The sequence below is a fragment of the Balaenoptera ricei genome, chromosome 10, assembly GCF_028023285.1.
Source record: "Balaenoptera ricei isolate mBalRic1 chromosome 10, mBalRic1.hap2, whole genome shotgun sequence".
Taxonomy (NCBI): Eukaryota; Metazoa; Chordata; class Mammalia; order Artiodactyla; family Balaenopteridae; genus Balaenoptera; species Balaenoptera ricei.
The window spans coordinates 65,794,383-65,819,231 of NC_082648.1; the positions used below are offsets into that span (position 1 = coordinate 65,794,383).

Here is a 24,849-nt window from a genome sequence, read left to right on the forward strand (position 1 = left end):
CATTTTCCCCCAAATTATGTTGCATTGCATTAAAACATAGCACAACCTCTTAATCTGAAGGAATTGCATAAACTGAAGCAGTTTAGGTATGTATATTTTTTCAGTTGATTACAGTCTAACCCAGAAAGCCTTATGTTGCCATATCTGTCTTTATAATAATATGTGTGTCTAGAACTCCAAAAATGATTTTAATAGTCTAATTTTGGATAGTTCCTGATTACTTTTATACTGATCTCTGAGACACATTGCTGGATCTCTTGTGAATGGTGAATCGAGAATGAATATTAGGTAATTAAGTTTTATTTTGTCTTACTTTTCCTTGTTAGAGTTGACATAGAAAGTGCCTTCCTCTCTGGAGTGTTCAATTGGGGTTTTTTGCACACATTTCTTCTGACATTCTCTAATATGTGCAATTGAGAATTATAGGGCTAAAATTAATGAAACTTAAATGAAGACAGACATAAAAAAAATAGAGGAGTCTTCAGAACTCTTTTGAAATACAAATCACTGCTTCTTTTTTATTTTTTTAACCAGTTATCTGAAAGGACATTCCAGGGCCTAATTCACACTTTATAGACTTTTCTGCACAAAGTTTTTCTGTCCTATTTTCTTCATAGCTGAAGACAGATTCAGAGAAACGATCTGCAACAGATGAGCCCTGGGATAGTACCGAGGAGGTGAAAAAAACAGAGGAGGACTTTGATAGCCATGGGGATGGAGGTGGCAAGTGGAAGGGCGTTTCCTCTGGACTTCCTGAAGACCCTGAGAAGGCAGGGCAGAAAGCCTCCCTGTCTGTTTCACAGACAGGCTCCTGGAGGAGAGGCATGTCAGCCCAAGGAGGAGCGCCATCTAGGCAAAAAGCTGGAACCAGTGCGCTCAAGACCCCTGGTAGGCTTGTCATCTGAAAGCTGTTATGCCAAATTGTTTTATTGTTTCCATTCGATCTTTTTGTCTTTCTTAGTAGCTTTTCTTAATTAAATCAGATTTTTCTTCATGCTAAATTTCTAAATTTCACATGCTTTGTCATATGCATCCACATGAATGTAACGCTCCAGGCATCCTCTAGAGGGCATCATCGTAATTTGGTGAGTGTCTATTTTGCCACAGTCATTTCTGATCATGTGGAAATGAAATAAGCCTACTTATTAATAAACATAAGATTGCCTTCATTCTGACTTTCTTATGAAAGTTTGGAATATTTCTGTTCACTCTGCCCCTACGTTTCACTTACAATTCTGAGAGAAAGAGCAGTCACGCTCATCTACCTGGAAGGCTGGAGATTTGAAACATCATTTCTGAATTAGACTTGATGCAAAACGAGAGTGAAAGAATTGTGCAAATTGTACTATCCTTTTTTTTTTTTAAAGACTCTCTCCCTATTTTAAAAATGGTTCCTCATTTTAAATAGTGCCACCTGAAGTACTGATGTAACGGGGCACTCCAAATACAATCATCTCAGAGATAGTCAAAGGAATTCCTTTTTGAGCACTTAGTTTGAGGAGATTAAGTGCTATCTTTATAAAGGAAGGGAGTTGCAAGATATAAGGCAATAATAAATAGCAAAAATAGGCGTTTTCATTTTATCTCCTTGAGCTCTCGTCACTTTCCTCTAACAGCCATATTTTTACAGCTTTGTAGTTAATCCTCTGAATGTATTAAGAGGACATGCCTATTTAAATCTAAAACAACGATTATTTAGGAATTGAAGTAATATAAAGATGTATTCACATTTTATACTTTGTTTAAAGAAATATTGTGAAATCAAACTGTGCAGGCACATAAATTGGTGTATTTTTCACTCATTAGGGAAAACTGATGATGCCAAAGCTTCTGAGAAAGGGAAAACTCCCCTGAAAGGATCGACTCTACAGAGGTCTCCTTCAGATGCAGGAAAAAGCAGTGGAGATGAGGGGAAAAAGCCCCCCTCAGGCATTGGGAGATCAACGGCCACTGGCTCTTTTGGATTTAAGAAACCAAGTGGAGTAGGGTCATCTGCCATGATCACAAGCAGTGGAGCCACCATAACAAGTGGCTCAGCAACACTGGGTAAGATCCCCAAATCTGCTGCCATTGGTGGGAAGTCAAATGCCGGGAGAAAAACCAGTTTGGACGGTTCACAGAATCAGGACGATGTTGTGCTGCACGTCAGCTCGAAGACCTCCCTGCAATACCGCAGTTTGCCCCGCCCGTCCAAATCCAGCACCAGTGGCATTCCCGGCCGAGGTGGCCACAGATCCAGCACCAGCAGTATAGATTCCAATGTCAGCAGTAAGTCAGCTGGTGCCACTACCTCGAAACTGAGAGAACCCACGAAGATCGCCTCAGGGCGCTCGAGTCCCGTCACTGTCAACCAGACAGACAAGGAGAAGGAAAAAGTAGCAGTCTCAGATTCAGAGAGTGTTTCTTTGTCTGGTTCCCCCAAATCCAGCCCCACGTCTGCTAGTGCCTGTGGGACACAAGGGCTCAGGCAGCCAGGGTCCAAGTATCCTGACATTGCCTCACCTACATTTCGAAGGTAAGAAAGCATAAAATGATGCTGAGAAAATATAAAATGCTATATCTTAGGATATATGTGTGTCCTATATCCTGTCGTATAAAAGATGTATATCCTAAACATATGTGTCCTAAGTATATATGTTCTATGACACATATATCTTAGAATGTGTTATTCAGTTTCTGAGTAAAATGAGTTTTATGAAGCTGATGATATAAATAGCTTGTAAAAGAAATATGGCTCATTTTGAGAATTGCTTCAACTTTGTAGTTTCACTATCATTGTCATATTAGCAACACAAATAGCATTTATGAGAGACTTAAAAGCAGATGGCAATACCTAGGAGGAGTGATAAAATAGTAGCTTGCAAAATTTCCAGAGATTTTCATCTTTCCACAGTTAAAAATAAAATAGAACGTAATAGGTCTTTATGACTATTGGTATTCATTTCTAGTGTTTATATCATCTTGCTGGCTCTTAATGAGCTGATGATCATGAGTGTGGATGAAGTTGTGTTCCTTGTACAGTACTGGATCACAATGGACAGATGTACATAGTACCATATCTTGACGTATGAATGAAAATCAAGGTATGATATGACTGACAGAATCTGAAAAACTTTGGATGTTTGATACAGGATTATAACTAAGGAATGGGCTAGGTTTTCTAACTCTTCATCAGCTTTCTTTGATATGACTGATAAGCAGCAGGACTTGGTTTCTGCACCGGGACTGTCTTTGGTATTGAATATGCAGAGTTCTCCTTCGAGATATCACTGTTTTAAATACTGATGTGTTTTTTAAGTGGCAGGAAAATACATACAGTGAAAGACTTGGGACAAATAGTCAAACCTCTCTGGGTCTGTTTCCTCATCTATGAAATGAGAGAGGATGATTTGTCTTTCATGACATGTTAAGTATTTTTAATGTTTTTATTATACTGACTAACCCAAGAACCTTGATATCTGGGAGATATCAAGGGTCTTGAACCATTTACTTTTATATTTCAGGCAATCTCAGATACATGGCTGTTTGCAAAACCTAGAGGTTTTATATCTCTCAGTAGCAATATTAGTCTTGAAGAGCTGTTTTTTTGAAATGTTGCCTCGCGTTTGAAAGAATAGTCTCTAGTAGTGAGAGTAAATATCTCTGTTGCTTAAGTAGAAGCCAGTGGTGCCCTCCAGTGGCCCTTACCTATGAAACAATTTCTCATATTCGTCACAAAATGTTTCACTGTAGGAAATACGGATTCCACTGCAACTTAATTAGTCATCGTTATGCCATTACTTCATGTCACTTTATTTCCATATTTACATAAATTCGATTATATCATCTGCTTCATTTACAAAACTAAAATGTTTTCTGAACTAAACTCCAGCATCTAACTTAGCACCAACTGTGTTTCAAATCACTATTACAGATATGTATTTGAATAGCACTGGCAACTGACATAAAACCCTTTGGTCTTTCTTGAGGAAAATACAGACAAACCAACATGTTGCTGTCAGTGTCCAATATTGTTTCTAAACAAATACTCTCTGAAAGTCAATCAGGCCACCAGCTATACAGCGTAACCTCCTAAACCTTGCCTTAAGCATTCCTTTTAGATTTTGAATAAACTGTTAAAATGAAAAGAAAAAAAGAAAAGAAACATAATTTACATGTTATATACCGAATGCGTAGAAGTTGTTTCATTATAATGGTTCTGTAAATAGGTAGCAGCAAGTACGTGCAAACTATTTAATTTTTGCAAAAGATTCTCATGATCGCTTAATTGTGAAAACCAGGGACTTTCATGTTTGATTTATAGTTCCTTTTGTTTGGCCCATGTCCCCCCACCACTGGGGTGGCAGCCCAGGACCGACTTACCCTTTTGGCGATATGAGAGATTTTTGGCACTAGGAGTTCAAGCTTATCAAGTTCATTAACATAGAGACAGGAAGTGCTCGGTAGCTCGGTCCACCAAAGCACACTTGGCTCTATGTACTGTAACCCTAAATATTAAATGTGGATATTAGTTTCTCGGAACAACTGAAGTTGTTATTTGTTTTTCTTTTAGGTTGTTTGGTGCCAAGGCAGGTGGCAAATCTGCCTCTGCACCTAATACTGAGGGTGTGAAATCCTCCTCTGTAATGCCCAGTCCTAGTACCACATTAGCGCGGCAAGGCAGTCTGGAATCACCGTCGTCTGGTACGGGCAGCATGGGCAGTGCTGGTGGGCTAAGTGGCAGCAGCAGCCCTCTCTTCAATAAACCCTCAGACTTAACTACAGATGTTATAAGCTTAAGTCACTCGTTGGCTTCCAGCCCAGCATCGGTTCACTCTTTCACATCAGGTGGTCTCGTGTGGGCTGCCAATCTCAGCAGTTCCTCTGCTGGCAGCAAGGACACTCCAAGTTACCAATCCATGACTAGCCTCCATACGAGCTCTGAGTCCATTGACCTCCCCCTCAGCCACCACGGCTCCCTGTCTGGACTGACCACAGGCACTCACGAGGTGCAGAGCCTGCTCATGAGAACGGGTAGTGTGAGATCTACTCTCTCAGAAAGGTGAGCTCTCCTGGAGGCGTCGATGAAGTCCTCTCCCCCTCCTCCCTGCACTGTGCCTACCTCTCCCCACACCCCGCTCAGTTCCCTTGATTTCAGTGGGAGTGCCGCTTTGCAGAGGGACGTCAGATGGATGAGACTGGCTGGGCCTTTTCTTTGGTCTCATTACCAAGTTTGTAGAAGGAAAAAAAACAGTAAGGATCCATAAAATATTGAATAATTAGTTTCTTAATATGAATGCATACATATATACCCAATAGGCAATTTAAATAAAATTCATAGCATGTATTTACATATTGAATGATGTTTTCTCAAGACATGTCAATGATTTGGCTTGAGCTCCAGGACAGCACAGCTCCTTAGGATAATTTAAGCATTTTTAAAGACCAAATTTAAATGGATTCTACGATTATGCTCAGAGTAAAATGTTCGATTGGCTTTATTAGCATTTCTGTGGAAAAATGGCAAATGGATCACTGGGAATCCTAGTTGAAGTGGAAGAAAGATCAGTTGTCAGATATGAATTCTTAGAGAAAATTACAACACCGGTGACATTTTTAGTAGGCCCTTTAAAAATAAACCACATTACAAGGTGTTTCTCATTGATTTAATGAATTACCGTTTTCTTCTAAACTTAAAATGAAGACCATAATGAGGCATTCCTTACCTAATATACTTACCAGAAAGCATCTCTGTTGACCAAAATGGCTCTAGATTCTCTTCCCTAAAAAACCCTTTTTCAGATATTTTGGTACTGACTCTTTCCCCCAGGCACACGTCTTAAAACTGTCCCTTTTTTCCTGATGAACTTAATGCTGTTTGTTTCTTGGCACACCTAAAGCTTTCAGAAATGGTCTTGGCTGTATATCTTAATTGAGTTATTTGTGAAAGCACCCCTGGTCACTGAAAATGCCTGATACCTTTCCCAAACTTTTGTTCAGTCTATTATTGACGCTGACATATCACCTCAAACTAAGCACACGGCAAATAGGTTATTGTTTGTTAACCAGAATCAACCTCCAAGATACTGATTAGTTTTTAATCATGAATATGACTGCAACAAGTTGACCGTTTAACCATCAACCTACTTCTTTGGCATTGATACATTAAAACACAGAAAAATGGTCAAGTAATTATCTGTAACCAAGTAACCCTCAAATAAAACCGGATGTTAAGATTGATGAGTTTTATGCAACATAAATGCAATGTTAATATTTTACTTTGATCTATATTTTAACAGAAGTCAGTATACATACATATATATAGTCTCACTATAGAAATACACTGGCAAATACACAGTTACTTATTCTCTTTAAGCAAATCTTTTTTTTTTTCAGTCTTTTAAATAGACCAATTTTACAGATGGATGTATTATAAATAGCCAGATAAATAATTTTTCTAAAATAAATTTTAAATAAACTCATTTTGAATAAATGAATGTTCTGCCCTTGGTTCTTAGTAAAATATATTGATGAATATTAAACTGTGAAAAGCAAATTATCTTCATAGGTATATTATATAATATAAACATTTAATTAGTTTCTTCCAATGGATTACTGGATTGAAATAATTTTTGATATAAGAAATTGTGCTTTTTCTTTCTTGCGAACAAATTTGCAAGCAATAGCAATTTATTCTAATCCTTTAAAGTACACCCAAGAACTTTATGATCCCTTGAAGAGAAAATTAGATCCTATCAGAGATCCTGGCTTAATCATAATTAAGTCCGCAGAATGTTGGGAACATCAAGGAAACCAAAGAGCCATGCCTAAGAGAAAATGTGCCAAAGTGTAATATTTAAGACAAAGTAATTAGAAACATATAATAGAGATGTATGTAAGTCCATGACTTACCTGTTTATCTACGATTTCAGAAGACTTTATTGATACTCATTATCTTAGTACTGTTAGTTTTTCATTCAGATTTTAATTTTAGTCTAAATTTCTCCTCATTAAAATATCATAAACAAACAAACAAATTCTTTAACAATTTTTCCTCTAACTGCTCTAGATCATTGGTGGCCTTTGGTTATAACTATTAATAGTTCACATTTGTTTTGTTCATTTTGTTTTTTGTGACCAAACCAAACCTTAAAAATAATTTAAAGTTGTAGCCAAATTTTAAAATTTCTGGCTCGTTTTTAACTACCAGATCTGGCTCCCCTGCCTTTATAACCGTGCACTGAAACGGTGCCTGTCTTCTTCAGACTGTTGGTTAAAATTCCTCCTTCACTTAGGCAGGTGTAAGAGTTTTCGACTTTTCAGGGTTTGTGAAAACTGTCTATATTATAAAATCATTAATATCCAGATTCAAACAGATATTTCTACTTAAAGTTTTAACTTATACTGGTAAACTTAAATTTTTTTCTGATTTTTCTTTCATTAAATTCTCTGCATCATACAAACACATAATGTTTATACAATTAATAACATGGGCAAAACAATGCCTATTTTCAATGTACTCTGCAATGTTCAAATTAATAAATTTGCACACATGAAAGAGATAATCTTTAAAATGGCTTATGACTATATTAATGTTTCAGCATTGTGTAGTTTATATTTAGAGGTCTCTCATATTTGTTCAGTATGATTCCTTTTTGTTTGTTGGTTTATCTACACTACTAAAAACACATCTATAGTCAAGATGTATGCTAGAACTGGCCTCTGCATAATATGGTAATTACCCTATGTGGACATTCCCAAAACATAAAGTAAAAGTTGTATGATGCTTTTGGATGCTTTCTATTGCAGTGCTAAATAATGGAGTACACATAGAAGAAAACATTTTAGCTTTGATTTTGAGTGATTAAATTTCAAGTCAGTGTGCTTGCATTCATGTTGTATCATCCCCATTATGCATATCATGTGTATTTAATTTTGATCATTTGAGGTTCTAATGGAAGAGATGTATCATTCTGCAAATTCAAATTAATTTTATCACTTGCTTAGCCACATGCCAAAGATTATAACAGAAATTCCTAGACTTATCCCACCTAGTTGTTGACACCCTCTTCCTCTATTTTTAGGAAGGCCACTTCTCATTTTCTCCAGACACATTCTTTCTTCCCCTTCTAAGACCAATTGGGAATTTTTAAAAATAGAAACTGAAAGCTTATAGCCTTTTAAACATCTAATTTATAATTTCTAAAAAGTGGCATAGTTTAATTTCATTAAAATATTTAAATGATGCCAGAAACATTACATTTCAAGCAGATATTATATATTATTTTTCTTCTCTTATGTGTAAGTGGGATTACATCTGCCTTTATTTTTATTAAAGATCATTTAAATACAAAAAATAAGTATTAAAAGGTGTTTTATATCTTCTCTGTCCATTGGAAGTTGTCACTTTAACTTAGGCAGAGAAGATCTTTCTTATTTCCGCCTCTATGATTCTCCTGCATGTGAAATCATAGCAGAAGTCTAGTTATTTGCATGGGGAAGGAAAAACTACCATAGGACTAGGTAAATAGAATCTAGAGGAGAATTATGTTAACATATAATCTATCTTCTCATAGTCCTGTCACTAAATTATCATCGAAGGTGTCACAACAATGGACATCTGGTCTCCTTTGGTTGGCCTTTTCCAATGAGTTAAGCATTAAATATGTGTTACAAAAAGACTTATTTTGTGTAATTCAAACAGAACCATTTATGTTGGATGTGTAATTTCGAAGTTTTGTTTACATTATGTCCTTAGGGGTTTTCTTTGTTTTAACAGCATGCAGCTTGACAGAAATACACTACCCAAAAAGGGACTAAGGTATATATTTCTCTCAGCACAATTGCTGCCTTTCTCTGTTGTTACGTAAACTTTTTGTGCTGTCTCTTTACCTCTTTCCTTTTTTGTTTGCGAAGAAGCACCTGACATCGAGGATGAAATCACTTTTAATCCTGATGTTTTCTCTGGCCTGAGGAGTTGGTGAGATGGCCCTCAGGTAGAGATTTTGTTAGAGGCCAAAACTCAGTAAATTAAATCTAATGTAAAAGCCATTATTTCGGAGGCAGCAACTTTTATTCGAATTCAGAACTCACTTCTGAAAATTAAAACAAAATTTTAATTTTCCTAACATTTGCGTCTTGGAGGCATATGCTTGCAAAACCTCGCCCCATATAGTCTACAGATGTGGCCAGTGAATGTTGAAAAGTTGAAGGATGCTCTCATTTGAATCAAAGAACACATATTTTCATCATCAGATGACAAATACTGTAATTAAGGTATAATTTTTAAAGAATCCTTTTGGTAAAAACTAAGAAGAGCTTTATTTTCTATTTTTCAGGGGTGCTGGTATCTATCAGATCAATATAGACATGAATTAGCCTAGTATTACATCATAATATCAAAATAATTATTCAGTTCCTCATAAAAAATAAAATAAAATTTAATGCATGGCCATCCTTTACTGTACACTTTTATCTGATGAGAAGATATGGAAGGAACTATGAATAGAGATATAACACTGTATGAACATAAGTCGACTGCTCTTTGGTACTAAGAATTTAGTTACTCTGATAAAAGTGAATTCTGGCCAAATAGGTCTTTCTCTGTTCTCCTCCTCCTCTCCACTTCCTTAGCAAGAGCAAACAGCTTGCAATTACTCCATTCTAAGAGTTCATTCCAGAAATTTATTTTCCAATAAAGTAAGCCCATTTCTCTCTCCATTTTTTTTAAAAAAAAATCCAGACATGGTGTCAAGTGGCATTTTAACCAAAAAAGTGTTTTTCCTTTTTTTTACAAAAATGATCTGTCAATATGTGTTCTATTTCCTATGTCTTCCTTTGAGCATTACTGCAATTCCCTTGGCTTCTGGCCTACTACTGTCCACCATGTTTAGTCTGTTTTTTCACCCTCTTCACATCCTTCTAAACACTGTGCTTTTGAGCCCTTCTCGATTAACCTGGCTGTCTGCTCACTGCTTACGATTTTCAACTACATGTCTCACAGAAGCATCATTTTCTTTTCAAAATCCTTTATTTTTTTTCCTGTGAGATTCAAACAGATGGTGTCAAATCATCTGGAAGAACTAAGCAATTATAATTAGATTCAATCTGTTTGAGAATGTTGTTCGGTCTGACTAGTTAGCTCCTCTCAACTGTTTTCTCGTCTCAGTATTGCCTTGCCCTTGCAGATGTGCTGAAGTGTCTTAGCTGTGCTGTTTTGCAGATATACCCCGTCATCTCGGCAGGCCAACCAAGAAGAGGGCAAAGAGTGGTTGCGCTCGCATTCTACCGGAGGGCTGCAGGACACCGGCAATCAGTCGCCCCTGGTCTCCCCTTCTGCCATGTCATCTTCTGCAACGGGAAAATACCACTTTTCCAACTTGGGTAAAATATTCTAAAACATCAGTTTCATCTTGTTCCTTTCACCACCTGCTCTCCCAGGAGCCCTGGCATCTCTCCCTAAGAATGGTTCATTTAAAGAGGAGTTAAAGACACCTTAACAGTACCTTTTATTTGTATGCTTACTGTCCACAAAATAATTTCCAAACATTATGCAGTTTATTGCTCATGACAACAAGTTGACATAGGTAATACTGTTGTTATATTATAGTCTAAGATCCAGAGGCAAAAAGAGATTATTTGACTTAAAAAAAAAGTCTCACCCCTTGTAAGGGGCAGAGGCAGTAATTGATGCCAGAACACCTGACTTTAAGTCTAGGGGTTTTCTCAGAGTCCTCTTAAAAACCAGTAAAACGCCTCCTTATTTTCTGTTTAAGTTTTCTTAATCCTTATAAGAAAATGAATTATCTTTTTGTAGAAAAATAGAAAATAGAAATAATTAGGAAGAAGAAAAATATGTGATTCCATGACTCCACGATCACTTCTTTTATCATTTTAAAGTTAAAACTCTCCTTAAAATGCATATGAGAATTCCTATTAAGATAATAACCTGTGAACATTTTTGGATAAATGCAGTGAAAAGAAATGACTATTTGAGCCATTGGATTACTTTGTGTTTAGCATAATTTGTATGAAATATAAAATCATTTGTGTAAATGTCATAGAAAACACAGGGAAAGTGACAAAATAAAGTCTAAACATGACAGTTATCATTTAATAGATCCAATGCTTTTAAAAATAGATTTCTTTTCTATAAAGTCACATATAAAATAGTATCATTTTTTTTTTTTCTCTTTTCACTTGAGAAGTTTTTTTTTTAATGATAGACCAACAGATTGTCCAAATTCTTTAATAATTTGGACTTTTCAACTTTCCGCCCTGTTGGGATAGTCAAAGCTATTTCTCTTCTATTGTAACTATTCCTGCTATAGAGAATAGAGCTTTTGACAATGAAAAAAACAATTATTTTGGTCATGGTTCCACATGCACTAATGAATATATATCAAACACCAAGTTTTTGTTGCTAAACATGCACAATGATGAGACTTCTTTGCCTCATGATGGCAAAGAATGGTATAACTTTTACTTTGAGTTGTAGTTACACGCACACAGCAGGAAGCTTAAAACTTTGACTTCAAAAAATGAAATAAAAATGTTTTTATAGAGTCATAGGCATATGAAACAAAATCTAATTTTATGCAACATTGGAATCAAACCCATGTCACCTAGTTTGCTGAGTTTGCTGGGTATCTCATGTCTCCTGTCAGTCTTTTCATTAATTGACATTAATTTGAGTATTTGAATCCCCACTCCATTATTTTCCCATTGTTGTTACTCTGACTCTATCTATTCCATCTTTCTTTGAGAAGAAAAAAAACTCACTACCTACTATGTCTGATCTTAGCAAGTCATTTAACCTCAACTTTCTCTTCTGTTGAATGGGTTCATAATACCTAGGTTATATTGTGAGGCATGACTAATGTGTGCAAAGACACAGGAGATTATCAGACTTGGTGGACTCTGCTACATCATCATTCTTATTGGAAAGAGATGTCTTACACTGTCAGAGACAATTGCAGTAGATTTCAAATTGATCTTACTGCCTCTACTCAAATTTCTCAACATTTTCACCCAGTGGGACTTATGAAGAAAGATCTTCCCATACATGTCAACACACTCTCATGTTCCCAGCCATGTTTTATAAGCATATGTGGATTCCAATCAGGCGCTGTGAGATCTCTATGTTGTATTATTTTACAAGAGAAAACGATGACTAATTTTAAAATCATGAAAATTACTTTTAGAGAATTTGGGTTGTATTTCCAGATCTCTGGAACTTACATTTATTAGGCAAGAAAGTAGATACTATTAAAATGCAGTCATAAATAAGAGTTACTTTATTATTAAATTTAAAAAACTATATCAAATGTAGCTCTTTAATTTGAATATGGATAGCATTGTCCTACATTTTACTTTGGTCATCACTTGTTTTCAATTTGATCATTAATTTTTCTGAATGATCAGTAAGATAAGTGATTATTACTAACATTCAAGAGTTGCAGTATCCATGTTTTTTTATCCTTACCCATTAAAAATATGTTAATACATAAAATTTTTAGAAATATTACTGTAAAAAAATCACATATATATAACAAACATTTAAAATTTAAGATCACTACTAGTATGTCATTATTAGTAGACTACTGTGAGCTACTGCCGAAGTAAACTCTGGTTTGTATAGAGTCTCTGGTGTGATAGCTACGTTAGAAACCATTCCTACCCAAGAAAGCATAACAGAATATATTTATATAAAAAATAATAAATTTTTGGATGCAATTTCATTTGCTATTGGTCACAGCCCTTGTGAGGCATCCCATAACCTAGTGAGACTCATTGTCATCGTCCCACAAGTGATGATAATTGCTCAGATTCATTTTTCACCTTGCTTCAAGGGTTACCGTGTAGAAGCATTATTATCAACCTGTCACTTTCAAATTCTGTATATTTGATGGACCCTTTTGCCTACAGAGTGATGTTTAAACACCTTTGTATAGGAAGTTTCTTTGCTTTACTCCCAAAGGTCCCTCTACTTTGAATGTCCTTCTACTCCCCTCTCCATATTCACCCTTCAGGACATTCAGAATTAAGCCCTTTCTTCTATACTTATGGAAGAATAGAATCTCAGAGTTGGAAAAGACCTACATCTGGTTCAATCGTGCATCTATTATGTAAATTCTAACGACAGCTCTAGTTTCTCCTCTAAACCCGCCAATGGCAGAAACTACCTAAATCTAGATATATCACACTTCTGAAGTTCTTTAAATGATCAAATAAACATTTCTTGAATCTCCACCTAGTTCCCAGTTATATTCCCAAATTCCACAAAATAAATTAAAATTAGGTTACATATGACAACTCTTACTAAAACAACATCATAAACTCACTGATGTGTCTAGATGTGGCAGCAAAGTCAGGGGGCAACTTGGAGGTATTTAAAAACCCGCTCCATATTTCTGTCAGTTCCTGTTCTCCTCAAATCATTACAAATAAACATATAATTTAATTAAAACAGTGGCTTTGGTATGATATATAACTTAAGACAAAGTCAGTAGTCCTCTTTTCCCTAATATATAGTCACACCTATATCTGTCCTATTAGAAATGTTTACATGTCTTCTCCTGGCTTTGAATGGATCTTAGAGGCCATTTATTATGCCATTTTTTTTTTAATTCATGAAGAAACTGAAGGGTAGAAATGGAGGTATTTGCCTAAAGCAAATGGAAAGCAAAGCCACCACTAGAAGCCCTGTACTAATTTGTGTCCCATTACAAAAATTCTCTGTCCGTCATACTTCTGTCTTTTATTGCATAACTTTTCTCAGTCTATTCTATGTTATTAATTTCTCTACCTTTCAGTCACCTCCCCTACAGGTCACTCTTGAAGCCCGGGATCTTGCCATATTTATCTTTCTATTTAACCACAATAACAAAAAAGCAGACCCGTCATAGATTTTAACTTAATTGAACATTCTTAAATAAAATGAATATATTTCCAATGGAGAAGCTATCAGAAGTGCTTATAAATACAAACTATTCCTTTTAAAGTCTACCCTAATCCTCATTACTATTTCACTTTGAATGAGCTAAGTGTTATGTTTTAAAATTATAGAAGGACACTTACTTGGATATCTCTGCAACCATTCTGTAAGAATTACGCAAAGCCAAACAGTGAATGAAATGTCTTTCTAACCTCTATATACATATATTAAAATGATGTACTTCATTGCGTTGAATACTTCATTTATTTAGCAAAAAGTCAATTCATACTGTGGACCTAGAAGAGTACGATTTACCCCAATCCAGATACGTTAAACATAAACATTCAAGTCTAGAATGTCCTTTGGAGTGTCTTTTGGCTGTCCTCAGCAATCAGATTGATTGTCACTGCTGACTGAAGGAATGTGCCTGAAAGATCTCTCTCTCTTGCTCTCTCGCTCTCTCTTCTTTTCTTCTTTCTTTCCTTCTTTCCATCCTTTCTTCCCTCCTTCCAATGGATTGGGGACTTTGCAAATCCACAGTTTCTTTCTTTCTTTATTATATGTCACATATGCACACATAGATACAGTTCTTAGGTTTTTTGTTTCTTTTCTTGTCTTTTTTTACTCTAATTCATAGCTAGTTGTATCAGAGTTGTTCTGTGTATTGATTCATTAATACCTGTAAAATATCCAGCATAGTGCCTGGCAAATAGGAGATAATCTCCTTAAGTTATCTTATAGTATGTACTCCTCCTATTTTACTTTGTTCTGAGATCCAGTAATTACATTAAGAAATGTAGTCTCTGTGTCAAAGAAAAAAATAACATATTTTGAAACGATATCAGACTATTTCTAAGCCAAAGATATAAATTCCCCGAGGCTTTGAAAGTACTCAGCAGTTCTCTTCCTATCTTAAGAGTTTCCTGCCTGCTTTCTCATATGCCTGTAACAATTTGCGTTTCTTAAATATGAGCATTTATGATAAATATATTTCTTAATTTTTCTGCTTTGCTTTTATTCCAAATTTTAAAACAGCATTGTTTTCCAATGTAATTACACATTCAGTCAACCACATCTTTCTTTAAATTGATGATTATCAGTTGGCCTAAAATGTTGAGTGTCATTAGAACTATTCGGCAATAAGCACTAGGTAAATAAATTCATATTCCAAATTACAGACTTAAGGTACAGCTTTGGAAACACAAGTTTATGACTTTTGACAGTCTCACCGTGACATTCTCATCTTAGACACAGTAGAAGGTAGTTTTATGTGATTCACCTCACGATGAGCTATGGATACCACGTACATTAGATTATATTTCATTTTTATTTGCCTCTATTATAACCTAACTTTGATAATAATGATGGTACTGATTATGAACTGACAAAAATTTAGAACTCAAAATGACTGAAAGTCTTTGGTTGGAAGCTTCAAACATTTCTTCCTGGGAAATTTAGATTTCTTGTATTTTATATTCCTTTCTATTTTTGCTTTTCCCATTAAAGTGATCTATTTTTTCTCTAAAAAGAAATGTGCAGCCTCTAGGAAGACAATCTTTCCTTCATAATGGGCAGCAGGAAATACCATGTTACTTCTAGCAAAAAACAGTAGAGGTGGCTCGATGGTTTTGTTTAATACTGCTTTAGAAATTGACATACTGCTTGCCATGAAAGTGCTAGAAAAAAAGAGGACTCCACTGTAACTGCTATTGAAAGTTTCAGAGGCAGACATCCCAGAATAATAGGCTGTGTGTGCTTTGTTTTTCAGTGAGCCCGACAAATCTGTCTCAATTTAACCTTCCTGGGCCCAGCATGATGCGTTCAAACAGCATCCCAGCCCAAGACTCATCCTTCGATCTCTACGACGACTCCCAGCTTTGTGGGAGTGCCACGTCTCTGGAGGAGAGGCCACGGGCCATCAGCCATTCAGGCTCATTCAGGGACAGCATGGAAGAAGGTAGGCATCGGGGGAAATAAAGATGAAGTTACTTTAGTTAACTCAGACATGAAAACTATCACATCACTCACGTCACAAGGATTCCCTCAACAAAGTAAATAAGTAAAACTCTCACTTGGGAGCCCTGAAGCTTGAAGAAATTTTAGTCTGCATTACCTTCTGTTTCTTTCTGTATTTGGAAATATGCCAGAAATTGTTTAGACTAATACTTGGCTATAGAGCAGTTCAGAGTAAGTCTGGTGTTCTCATACAGAAATCTGTGTAATTTTAGAGACTTTACCCTGGTGTGCCAAATATCCAAGTGACTGTTTTGTTTGACACCTCAGTTTAAAAACCATAAAAGATTTATAAGCCAGAAAAAATTCTCTTATGAAACAACCACATGCTGCCGACTTTTATTCTCAGAAACTCCCTCTGGTGTTAGTTTTTATTATCATATTATTTTAGAATTCATATTGTGCCTGCTTTTTGCTTTATAAGTTACATTTCCTTATCCATTACATTAAGATTCTCACCTGACCTAATAAATGTCTTTGTAGTTGTAAAGTTCTACATGAATACTTTATAACAAAAACTCTTTGAAAAACTCAGGAGGCGTAATTGATTTTCAAATGTATGTAATTTTCTAAACTGTATAACCTCAAATGTCAAACTTGATGATAATATTTGAGAGATTTTCTTCTTTGATTTAATGAATGATTTTTAAGTACCCACAAAGGAAAATTGTGGCATACATATTATAAAGCATATCAGCTAAGGATAAAATAAAGGTAAACACAGAAGTTCAAATAGATTAGAATAAAATCAGATGTGTAATCAGCCCTACTATCCTAGTCCTTAGTAAGTCTGTATAAAAGAAGGGACTCTAGATCTTTAAGCATACCAAGGGTTTAAACCTCTGGTCATCCATTTATCTGTGGTATGAACATGAGCTAGTTTTGTAACTTTATTAGCCCTGATTTCTGTATCTGTAATTTCTAAGGATGAAAGCAGAGTCAAGAATAGTTCTGTTCCCTTCTCTTTCCCCTTCCCACCTTCCTATTTAAAGTATCTTCTGACTATAATTGAGGTAGCTGTGAAAATTGACTCCCGGTCTTCAGGTTACCGCTGTACATTTATTTAACATGCTGGTACTAAATCAGTTGACCATAGTTGCCACTGCCTTTTGGGATGTTAACCAAACCACTGAATTCACCATGACAGGTAGTGAATTTTACCCTGAGGGTCTGCTGATTGCTTCAAGTGTAGACAAAATGTAATTAATCTGAAATGTAAAGTCATCACTTTTCTTTCTTTTTTTTTTTTTTTTTAATTTTTATTTATTTATTTATTTATTTATTTATGGCTGTGTTGGGTCTTCGTTTCTGTGTGAGGGCTTTCTCTAGTTGCGGCAAGTGGGGGCCACTCTTCATCGCGGTGCGCGGGCCTCTCACTATCATGGCCTCTCCCGTTGCGGAGCACAGGCTCCAGACGCGCAGGCTCAGTAGTTGTGGTGCACGGGCTTAGTCGCTCCGCGGCATGTGGGATCTTCCCAGACCAGGGCGCAAACCCGTGTCCCCTGCATTGGCAGGCAGATTCTCAACCACTGCGCCACCAGGGAAGCCCAAGTCATCGCTTTTCTGAAATGGTTCTATCACTCTCTTCACAGACAGGTTTTATCACTCTTATAATACTGGAAAAATGATTTGCTAAGCATACTGATGGCTTTCTAGAATGCCTCATTTACAGAGCGAATGCTCTTTATATGGTGGGAAATTCTGGCCTTCCATGTATGAGAATTAAATAATCTGAACTGTTGAAAGCCAGCCCCAGTGGGCGAGATGGCTTTTTGATGTCTATACATTGAATACTGAATTATTATAATTCTTAAATTATGCTCTAAAATCAAGGAATTGTTGGACAGGAAATGTAAGGGACTTTATTGATTCCCTGCCTGGTGCTCACGGTGAAAGATGAGGAGACTGAGCCACAAACTTTAAGGTTATAGACCTAAGCAGCAGAAAAAGACTAAAAATGGGATCTCCTAATTCATCGTCCACCTTCCTACTGGTACACCATGCTAACAGTCTAAGTTCACACCAGTGTTACTAGAAGTTGAAAGAATGTGCTTTTGTTTAAAGATGACTAGCATTTTTCACATCTCACAGAGTGATTTGCTCAAGCTAGGACTCTGGGAGTCGTCTTTTATTCCGCTTTTGACCCACATCAGTTTTAAAGAGGTTCTTCCTGGTGTCTCTCAAATTCATCCCTTTATTTTCATCCCAACTGCCTCTATCCTACACAGTTTTCCTGGTGCTCTCCAGACCAGGTCGTGAGCACCCCCAGGTGCTTTTGTAGTACCCAGAGCATTGCTCTTAATAGTATGTATATGACCCTGTTGTGATTATCTTTTTAGTTACATATCTTTCTACTTCTTTTTGAGCTCCTAGGATTGTGACATTCAATTTTACAGTCCCAGCATCTAGCAAGGGCCTGTCACATTGTGTGCATTTGACTAATGTTTATTTAATGGATGAGTGAGCAGAAATATCCTTATATTATCCCACAATGAAAAGAGGAAGAACTTTTCTACAAATATAATTAAGCACAATTTTATGCACCTTTTGGGCTTAATATTGTACATTGGACTTGCAGAAATAGAAATCATTCTGTTAATTGTTTAAGACTGGTATTTTGATGCACCTACCTAAAAGACAGTATGCAATTTCCATCCTTAATTTCAATGAGACACCACCTTGAAATAAGAAGTACTTTTCTGTTACTAAAATTATGAAGGAAACCATCCTTCTCCATTAGAATGGGTATAATCAGCTCGTCACAGATAACGCTGGAAGAGCTTATTTCCCTGAAAGTTTATGGAGAAAAAAAGTGAAAATGGATCTTTGTTGTATAAAAATGAAATTAAATAAAATACATAAAGTTTTTTTAAAGTTTAAACTTTCATGGCAACTTTAGGTGTCCATGATTTTCTGATTATTTATTATGTGGGAGTTTACTCTAGTTTTCAATACGTGCAAAGCATGCTAGAAGGGCTTGCACTTGTCAGTTCTCTGTAACGTGGTGGAGGAGATACTTTAGGGACCTTTCCATGGCTCAACATTTCGATCTCTAAAAAATGACAGCAGACTTGTTCTCAGATTCTTATGTTATTTTTATTTCCTTAACCACCTATTCTTCACTTTTCAGTAAAGGCCGGGTAGTTCTGAGCAGACTTCATTACTTCACCTCTTGTTCTTTTTTGCTTTCTTTAGTTCATGGCTCTTCATTATCACTGGTCTCCAGCACTTCTTCTCTTTACTCTACGGTAAGTGTTGACTGTTAAGAAAACGCTTTTGCCTTTGCCAAGCACACAAATGGTTAAATAGGTTGGCATTTACACAGAAGCCGCGCAGTTAAAGAAGGGTGTCCTCTAAGCTCCTGCATACTGATAAGGTGGCGGGTGCTCTCCCAGCCCTTCTATGGCTCATTTGTATGTGCTTCCACTTGACTTTTATGTACTCATTGTAATCAATGAGTGGATAGAAAACTGAATCTCATAAAACCCAATGGGCTATGACTCAGAATCCCTGAAACCATGTACGATGATCCACTGTAATCTTATAATACTGACCACTTTTCCTTGTTCGGTTCCCTGAGCCATGACTGGTAATTGTTCTATGGTATTTTCTCCGTTTTCTTTTTTAAGTTCATTTTTTGAGAAGATCATACCAAAGGGTAAAAGCCTAAAAGGCTTGGTGATTTTTTAAACTGTATCTTCTGAAAGAGCGTGGTTTTAAAAACTTCATTTCTTAAGAGAGAAATGCCAGTGTATCAACGTATTTTCCCAATGTGTGAAATTATATTTTGTTTTTGCCAAGATGAGTTTTCTGTCCACTTATTAAAATTTCATCATTTTCAAAAAAATAGTCTACAGGCAGTTACGTTTCACGAAAAGGTTCCTTCATCCTAGGTTAGAGCGGGGTATATTTTAGTTTATGAATCTCACTGAGTCTTGAGCACTATGAATAATCCCTAATCCTGTATCGAAAGGTTCATGAAAAGTTCAACGCCTCAGCTGTCACTGAATAATTAAGCATTAAGGGCAATGCTAATTTTTTCATTCATTTTTGTTAAGTTCAAATGTTATGGCCCTCTTTTTATATTTATTGCTTTAAAGTGTCACTCAAGATCAGACTGTCATTGGCAGAGGCAATATTTTTCTTATCATTTCTCCTTTTAATGATTAACCTTGCCAATCGATTCTATGAATAATGAAATCACTGTTAGTGTTTAGATAAATCTGCTGTTTTAGGCAAACGCGTAAAGAAGTGAGAAATGGAAAAATGTATCGGAAAAAACACAAAGAAGAAATATGTCGTGTTCCTCCTATTGGGCCAATGCCACTGCTTGACGGGAGATATATTCTGACTTAAACCCTTGCAATTGAAGTCTCTATATAACATTAAAAGATGCAACATCATTATAGTCATATTTTAAATATATAAAAAACAATATTTGGATAAGAAACTACCTTCATGAAGCCTGAGAAAAACTCAAGAAGAAAAAGAGCATGGGTTGAGGAAAAACAGATGGCTAATTAGTATACAAGAGTCTAATAGACCTTTCTGTGATAATAAAATTATTCTATACCTGTACTAGATTATATAGTAACCACTAGTCACATGTGGCTATTGAGTATTTGAATTGAGTGTGGTATGACAAAGGAAGTGCATCTTTTATTTTAAGTAATTTGAATTTATATAGACACGTGCCTCGTGGCTGCTATACTGGATATTACAGATTTACAGGGAACAAAGGAGGTACATTTTAAAAATTATAGATTTATAGGAGCAGATGTCAAAATAATAAGGATAAATTAGAAAGTATAAATGAGAAGTATTAAGAGTACAATACGAAATAGGCACAGAGATGAAAATAAAGAGACTATACACACATATTTATGTGATGAAATAGACCCTCATGTTAAGTGTGAAAAGAATGGATTAGGTGATCAAATCACATGAGAAGGTGATATTATTAGGAAATTAAGAAATTTAAATAGTTCTTTTGGAAATGATGGAAATTATATACTTGAACTGACAACCTGTAGTAAGACAATTAAAATAAATGGATATGTGGAGGACTAATAAAGAGAAAAATTGCAGGTGATAGAGGAGTCATTTCTGTCTCCAGTCCCCCATTATCATGCACTGATAGTTAATTGGCAATGAAAAGATATCTGTGAAAGTGCTTTCAAACTATGAAGTGAAAAATCAATTTATCATTTTTTTGCATGCCTCCTTAAGGACTCAGGATAAAGGATCAGTTGATTTACATTTTTGCCTGACTCTATCAGGAATTATTGTGTGACATCAGGCAAGTTGCTAAATTTCTGTGGACTATACCTGCAACATAAAGTTGACAAACAGCAGCCAGATCTATCCCATCTGTCCCAAGGGATTTCTGCAATAGTTAGAGAAGATAAGGTTCATTACATACCATAAATTACAAAAAATTATAAACTGCATGGGAGCACCATTTATATCATAGTCTTTGTGATTTGCACCTTTGAAGTTATGCCATGTGCAAGTAACACAGTTGTGCATGATATCCCTTCATAAAATAATTAGGGAATTTGCTGGCGGTCCAGTGATTAGGACTCCGCACTTCCACCGCCAGGGGCCTGAGTTCAATCCCTGGTTGGGGAACTAAGATTCCACAAGCCACGTGGTGTGGGAAAAAAAAAAAAAAAATTAAAGTGTTTAGGGAAAATAGATTCTTTTTTTTAAAGGACTATTAGACACTATTTGCTATTATGAGGCAATATACTGCTCTTCCTAACCATGAATATAAACAGTCTTTAACACCATCATTTATGCAACTTATAGAATTCTATGTTTTGATTAAAAATATTAAACTAACAAAGATGACTTGTTGCAAAGAACATTTACCTGTCAAATTACCAATATAATAAATCCAATTGAAAGGATTGTTTCTTCACATATAACTCTTGAAGTCTCTACCAATTACAGTTTGGTAAAATTTTCCAAAGTACCTTGTTATAAAGCTGAGTAAATCATCTTACAGAATTTTTGAGCAGAAAGATCCAGGGAGATTACACACTGGTTGGAAATCACAGACCCAATCTGACCTGCCAAGCTGTTACCTTTGGCAAACTTTTGAGTTTGTGTGTTTGTTTTTAAATCTAAGCCAACACTGAAAAAATATGGAGTTTTACCTAAAAATTCAAATTTCTCAGTTCCTTTTTAAAGTAATCGGAATATCTAGCAACACGGAGATGAAATTCCTCCAGGTTTACAGCATGGCCCCCTTTAGATGTTGGCATGTGATCTCAGGCAAGACCCAGCCTCCACCAGTTCTCTTCCTGACACTGAAGCTGAGTTTGCACTGTTAGTTATTATTGTGCTGTTGCATTTCTTGCAGGAAAGAAATACTCCTCAGTATCCATATCTTTATGAAAAGTGGGGAAAACAGATAACCTAGGAAGGCTGTGTGATTTTTTTTTAATACCCAGGGCTCTTTTTGTTCTTTGTATGTCTAGTCCTGTTAAACATTTAAAATTTTGATCCTTGCAATAGATGTTTTCTGAGTGGCTGTATATTAAAAATTGTATTGGATCCGTTTTGTACTTTGAATCTAATTTGTATTGATTTCATAAGAGTGAGGGCTACGTTAGTTCACTGTGGGGCCCTTCAGCATATTTCCTAACACATAGCTAATACTAAAGTAAACATTTTTTGATCAGTAAATTTGAAAGGATGAATGAATGGCCAAGTAATGGCTTACAGAATAAAGAATCATCTAATATATTTTTATTTGGGCAAGGTGTTTTATATTGTTTACCACCCTTGAGGACATTGGGCCAGCTTCAAAACTATCATTTAAAAATGGCAAGTAATCATATTCCATCATAATGTCATCAATCCATGCCTAACCCACTGAAAGAAATATTAATATTCTGGCTCATTGCTTCAACTTTATGGTAACACCTACCCAGTATTGCTAACCACAGGATATGAAAGAAGGCAAAGATTAAAGAAAAAGTTAGTTCTGAAAAGTCAGCAAAGAGAAAGTCATTCTATACAGTATATATAGAATTAATATGTGATGGTTATGCATATAACTAGTGTGTATAACTTATTCAGGGCTTTTTTAATGAAAAAATGTGATGACTGTCTTTCTTGACTATTTTTTTAAAATAACATACAATGCTCTTTTCAATATGCAAGTTACTTATTGAGTATCAGTTCTATATAATCCTAACAAGCCTAGAAGCAGGATTTGGACAGAATAAACTGGCAGTAAATACGCAAAATACCAGGGAAACCAAATAGTCAAAGTTAATCATGCCATATGCCTCAAGGCAAACAACCTCCAGCTTTTGATCCATGAAATTTTTATCTTAAAATTCCTTCATTCTGTCTGATTCAAAAATCAAACTTTATGTGAAACATTGAAATTATTATAACTTAAAAATATTGAATCTTCACTTTAAAAAGTTGAGATATAAAACATTAAAGCTTTATGTCAGAATTTGTTTTTAAAACAGTTTTCTTATCAAGGCTATTAGGATTCTACTAGTTAACCACTCTTCATTTAACCACTATATTAATAACTATACATATTTTTTAAGAATAAAGAAAATATAGGATAGAAAAAAAATCCAGTTTAAAAGAGATGCTTATGCATAAAAAATATCCTGAGGGTTATTTTACTTTGTTTTAGTTTATGTTTTCTGGAGGAAAAGAAGAGATAAAAAATGGTTTAGGTACTTCTGCGTCTGTTAATCAGGAAATGTCTCAAAAGGAGAGATAGGAGATTGTTTTTCAGCTTTGGATCTGCTCAAGGCAATGAACAGACTTGTAATGTTCAGCAATATTGTGCATTCTCCAGCTTTTTCCAGAATGAGGGAGCTTCGCAAATACAATGGCGCACATAATTCATTTTCTGGCGTTTTGCAGCCCAACGTGAAGAAGAAAAACAGAGCTAGGAGTTTTCTACAGCTGAGGCCAAAACACCCCTCGAGGTCCTACAGCAGTGCTCATTTCCATTATCTGTGGAGCCGATGTTTGTCAGACACTTTTATCACCACCTTACCGCTGGGGGTTTTAATGTTTTGCTGACTTGGAGCCCAGTAAACTTATTTAATGATCGTTAAGAAAAACAAATAAAATAGAAACTAATCAGCAGATTTTCTGTGGTTGTCAGTACAGGTCAATATTTTGCCTCTAGTCTTATTTGGCATTCTTTATGATCTATATATCGCAGAATAAAATTCCGACTCCTAGTTCTTGGCTAAAAATCTCTGTAATTTCATAGAGTATAAATTTCCTAAAATCTGTATGGAAAAAAAAAATCTCCTCTATTATTTTTTTCTGCACTCATCTTTTTTAAAGTATAATTTTATAACTTTTCTTTTTGTTGTTTATGGTCTGGATCTTAGGGTAACACCATTTTTTAATTCTATCCTTTGCTTTCAAGACAGAGTATATATCCATAAATCAAATAACTGATATTTTAAAAATACCATTAGGTTTGTATATAACAAAATAGTAATTTGCAGTCCTACAGGTTCCTGTTTTTACTGTTTTAATTTAATAATATCATATATTTTACCATGTTCTTATGTTAGACCAAAATAACATTTTAAATACACAGTATAATTATTTTATTCTTTTATACTTGTAGAATGAATTGACACTAATTATTTATAGTTAAGTTCTTTTTCCTTTTTTCTTTTACAGGCTGAAGAAAAGGCTCATTCAGAGGTAAAAACCTTGTAGCATTTTTACATTTGACTGTTTTCGTTTACATTTATGATGAAATGAGTGTTTCGACCACTAGAGGGCTCTGTGATACAACCCATAACTCTCCAACACTGCTAATAGAAGTGACCCAGCTAGTGATAAATGGTCTTGGATATTTCCTCTTAAAAGAAAATGAAACGAAGTTTTTAGAAGCAAACTCTTTTCTCACA

The 24,849-nt window shown here is 35.4% G+C and overlaps 1 protein-coding gene across 5 annotated transcripts in view; it reads left to right on the forward strand.

Annotated features, from left to right (window-relative positions):
• Positions 1 to 24,849, forward strand: part of NAV3 (neuron navigator 3) — a 584,734-nt gene that overhangs the window by 492,866 nt on the left and 67,019 nt on the right. For 3 of the 5 annotated variants that reach the window (XM_059936568.1, XM_059936565.1, XM_059936566.1), the window contains exons 14-21: positions 618 to 888; positions 1,807 to 2,515; positions 4,553 to 5,041; positions 8,759 to 8,800; positions 10,202 to 10,362; positions 15,684 to 15,872; positions 19,124 to 19,176; positions 24,617 to 24,640. In XM_059936568.1, the coding sequence (XP_059792551.1) occupies positions 618 to 888; positions 1,807 to 2,515; positions 4,553 to 5,041; positions 8,759 to 8,800; positions 10,202 to 10,362; positions 15,684 to 15,872; positions 19,124 to 19,176; positions 24,617 to 24,640 (1,938 nt within the window). The remainder of the gene's footprint in view (positions 1 to 617; positions 889 to 1,806; positions 2,516 to 4,552; positions 5,042 to 8,758; positions 8,801 to 10,201; positions 10,363 to 15,683; positions 15,873 to 19,123; positions 19,177 to 24,616; positions 24,641 to 24,849) is intronic. The other 2 variants (XM_059936567.1, XM_059936569.1) reach the window with 2 other exon arrangements.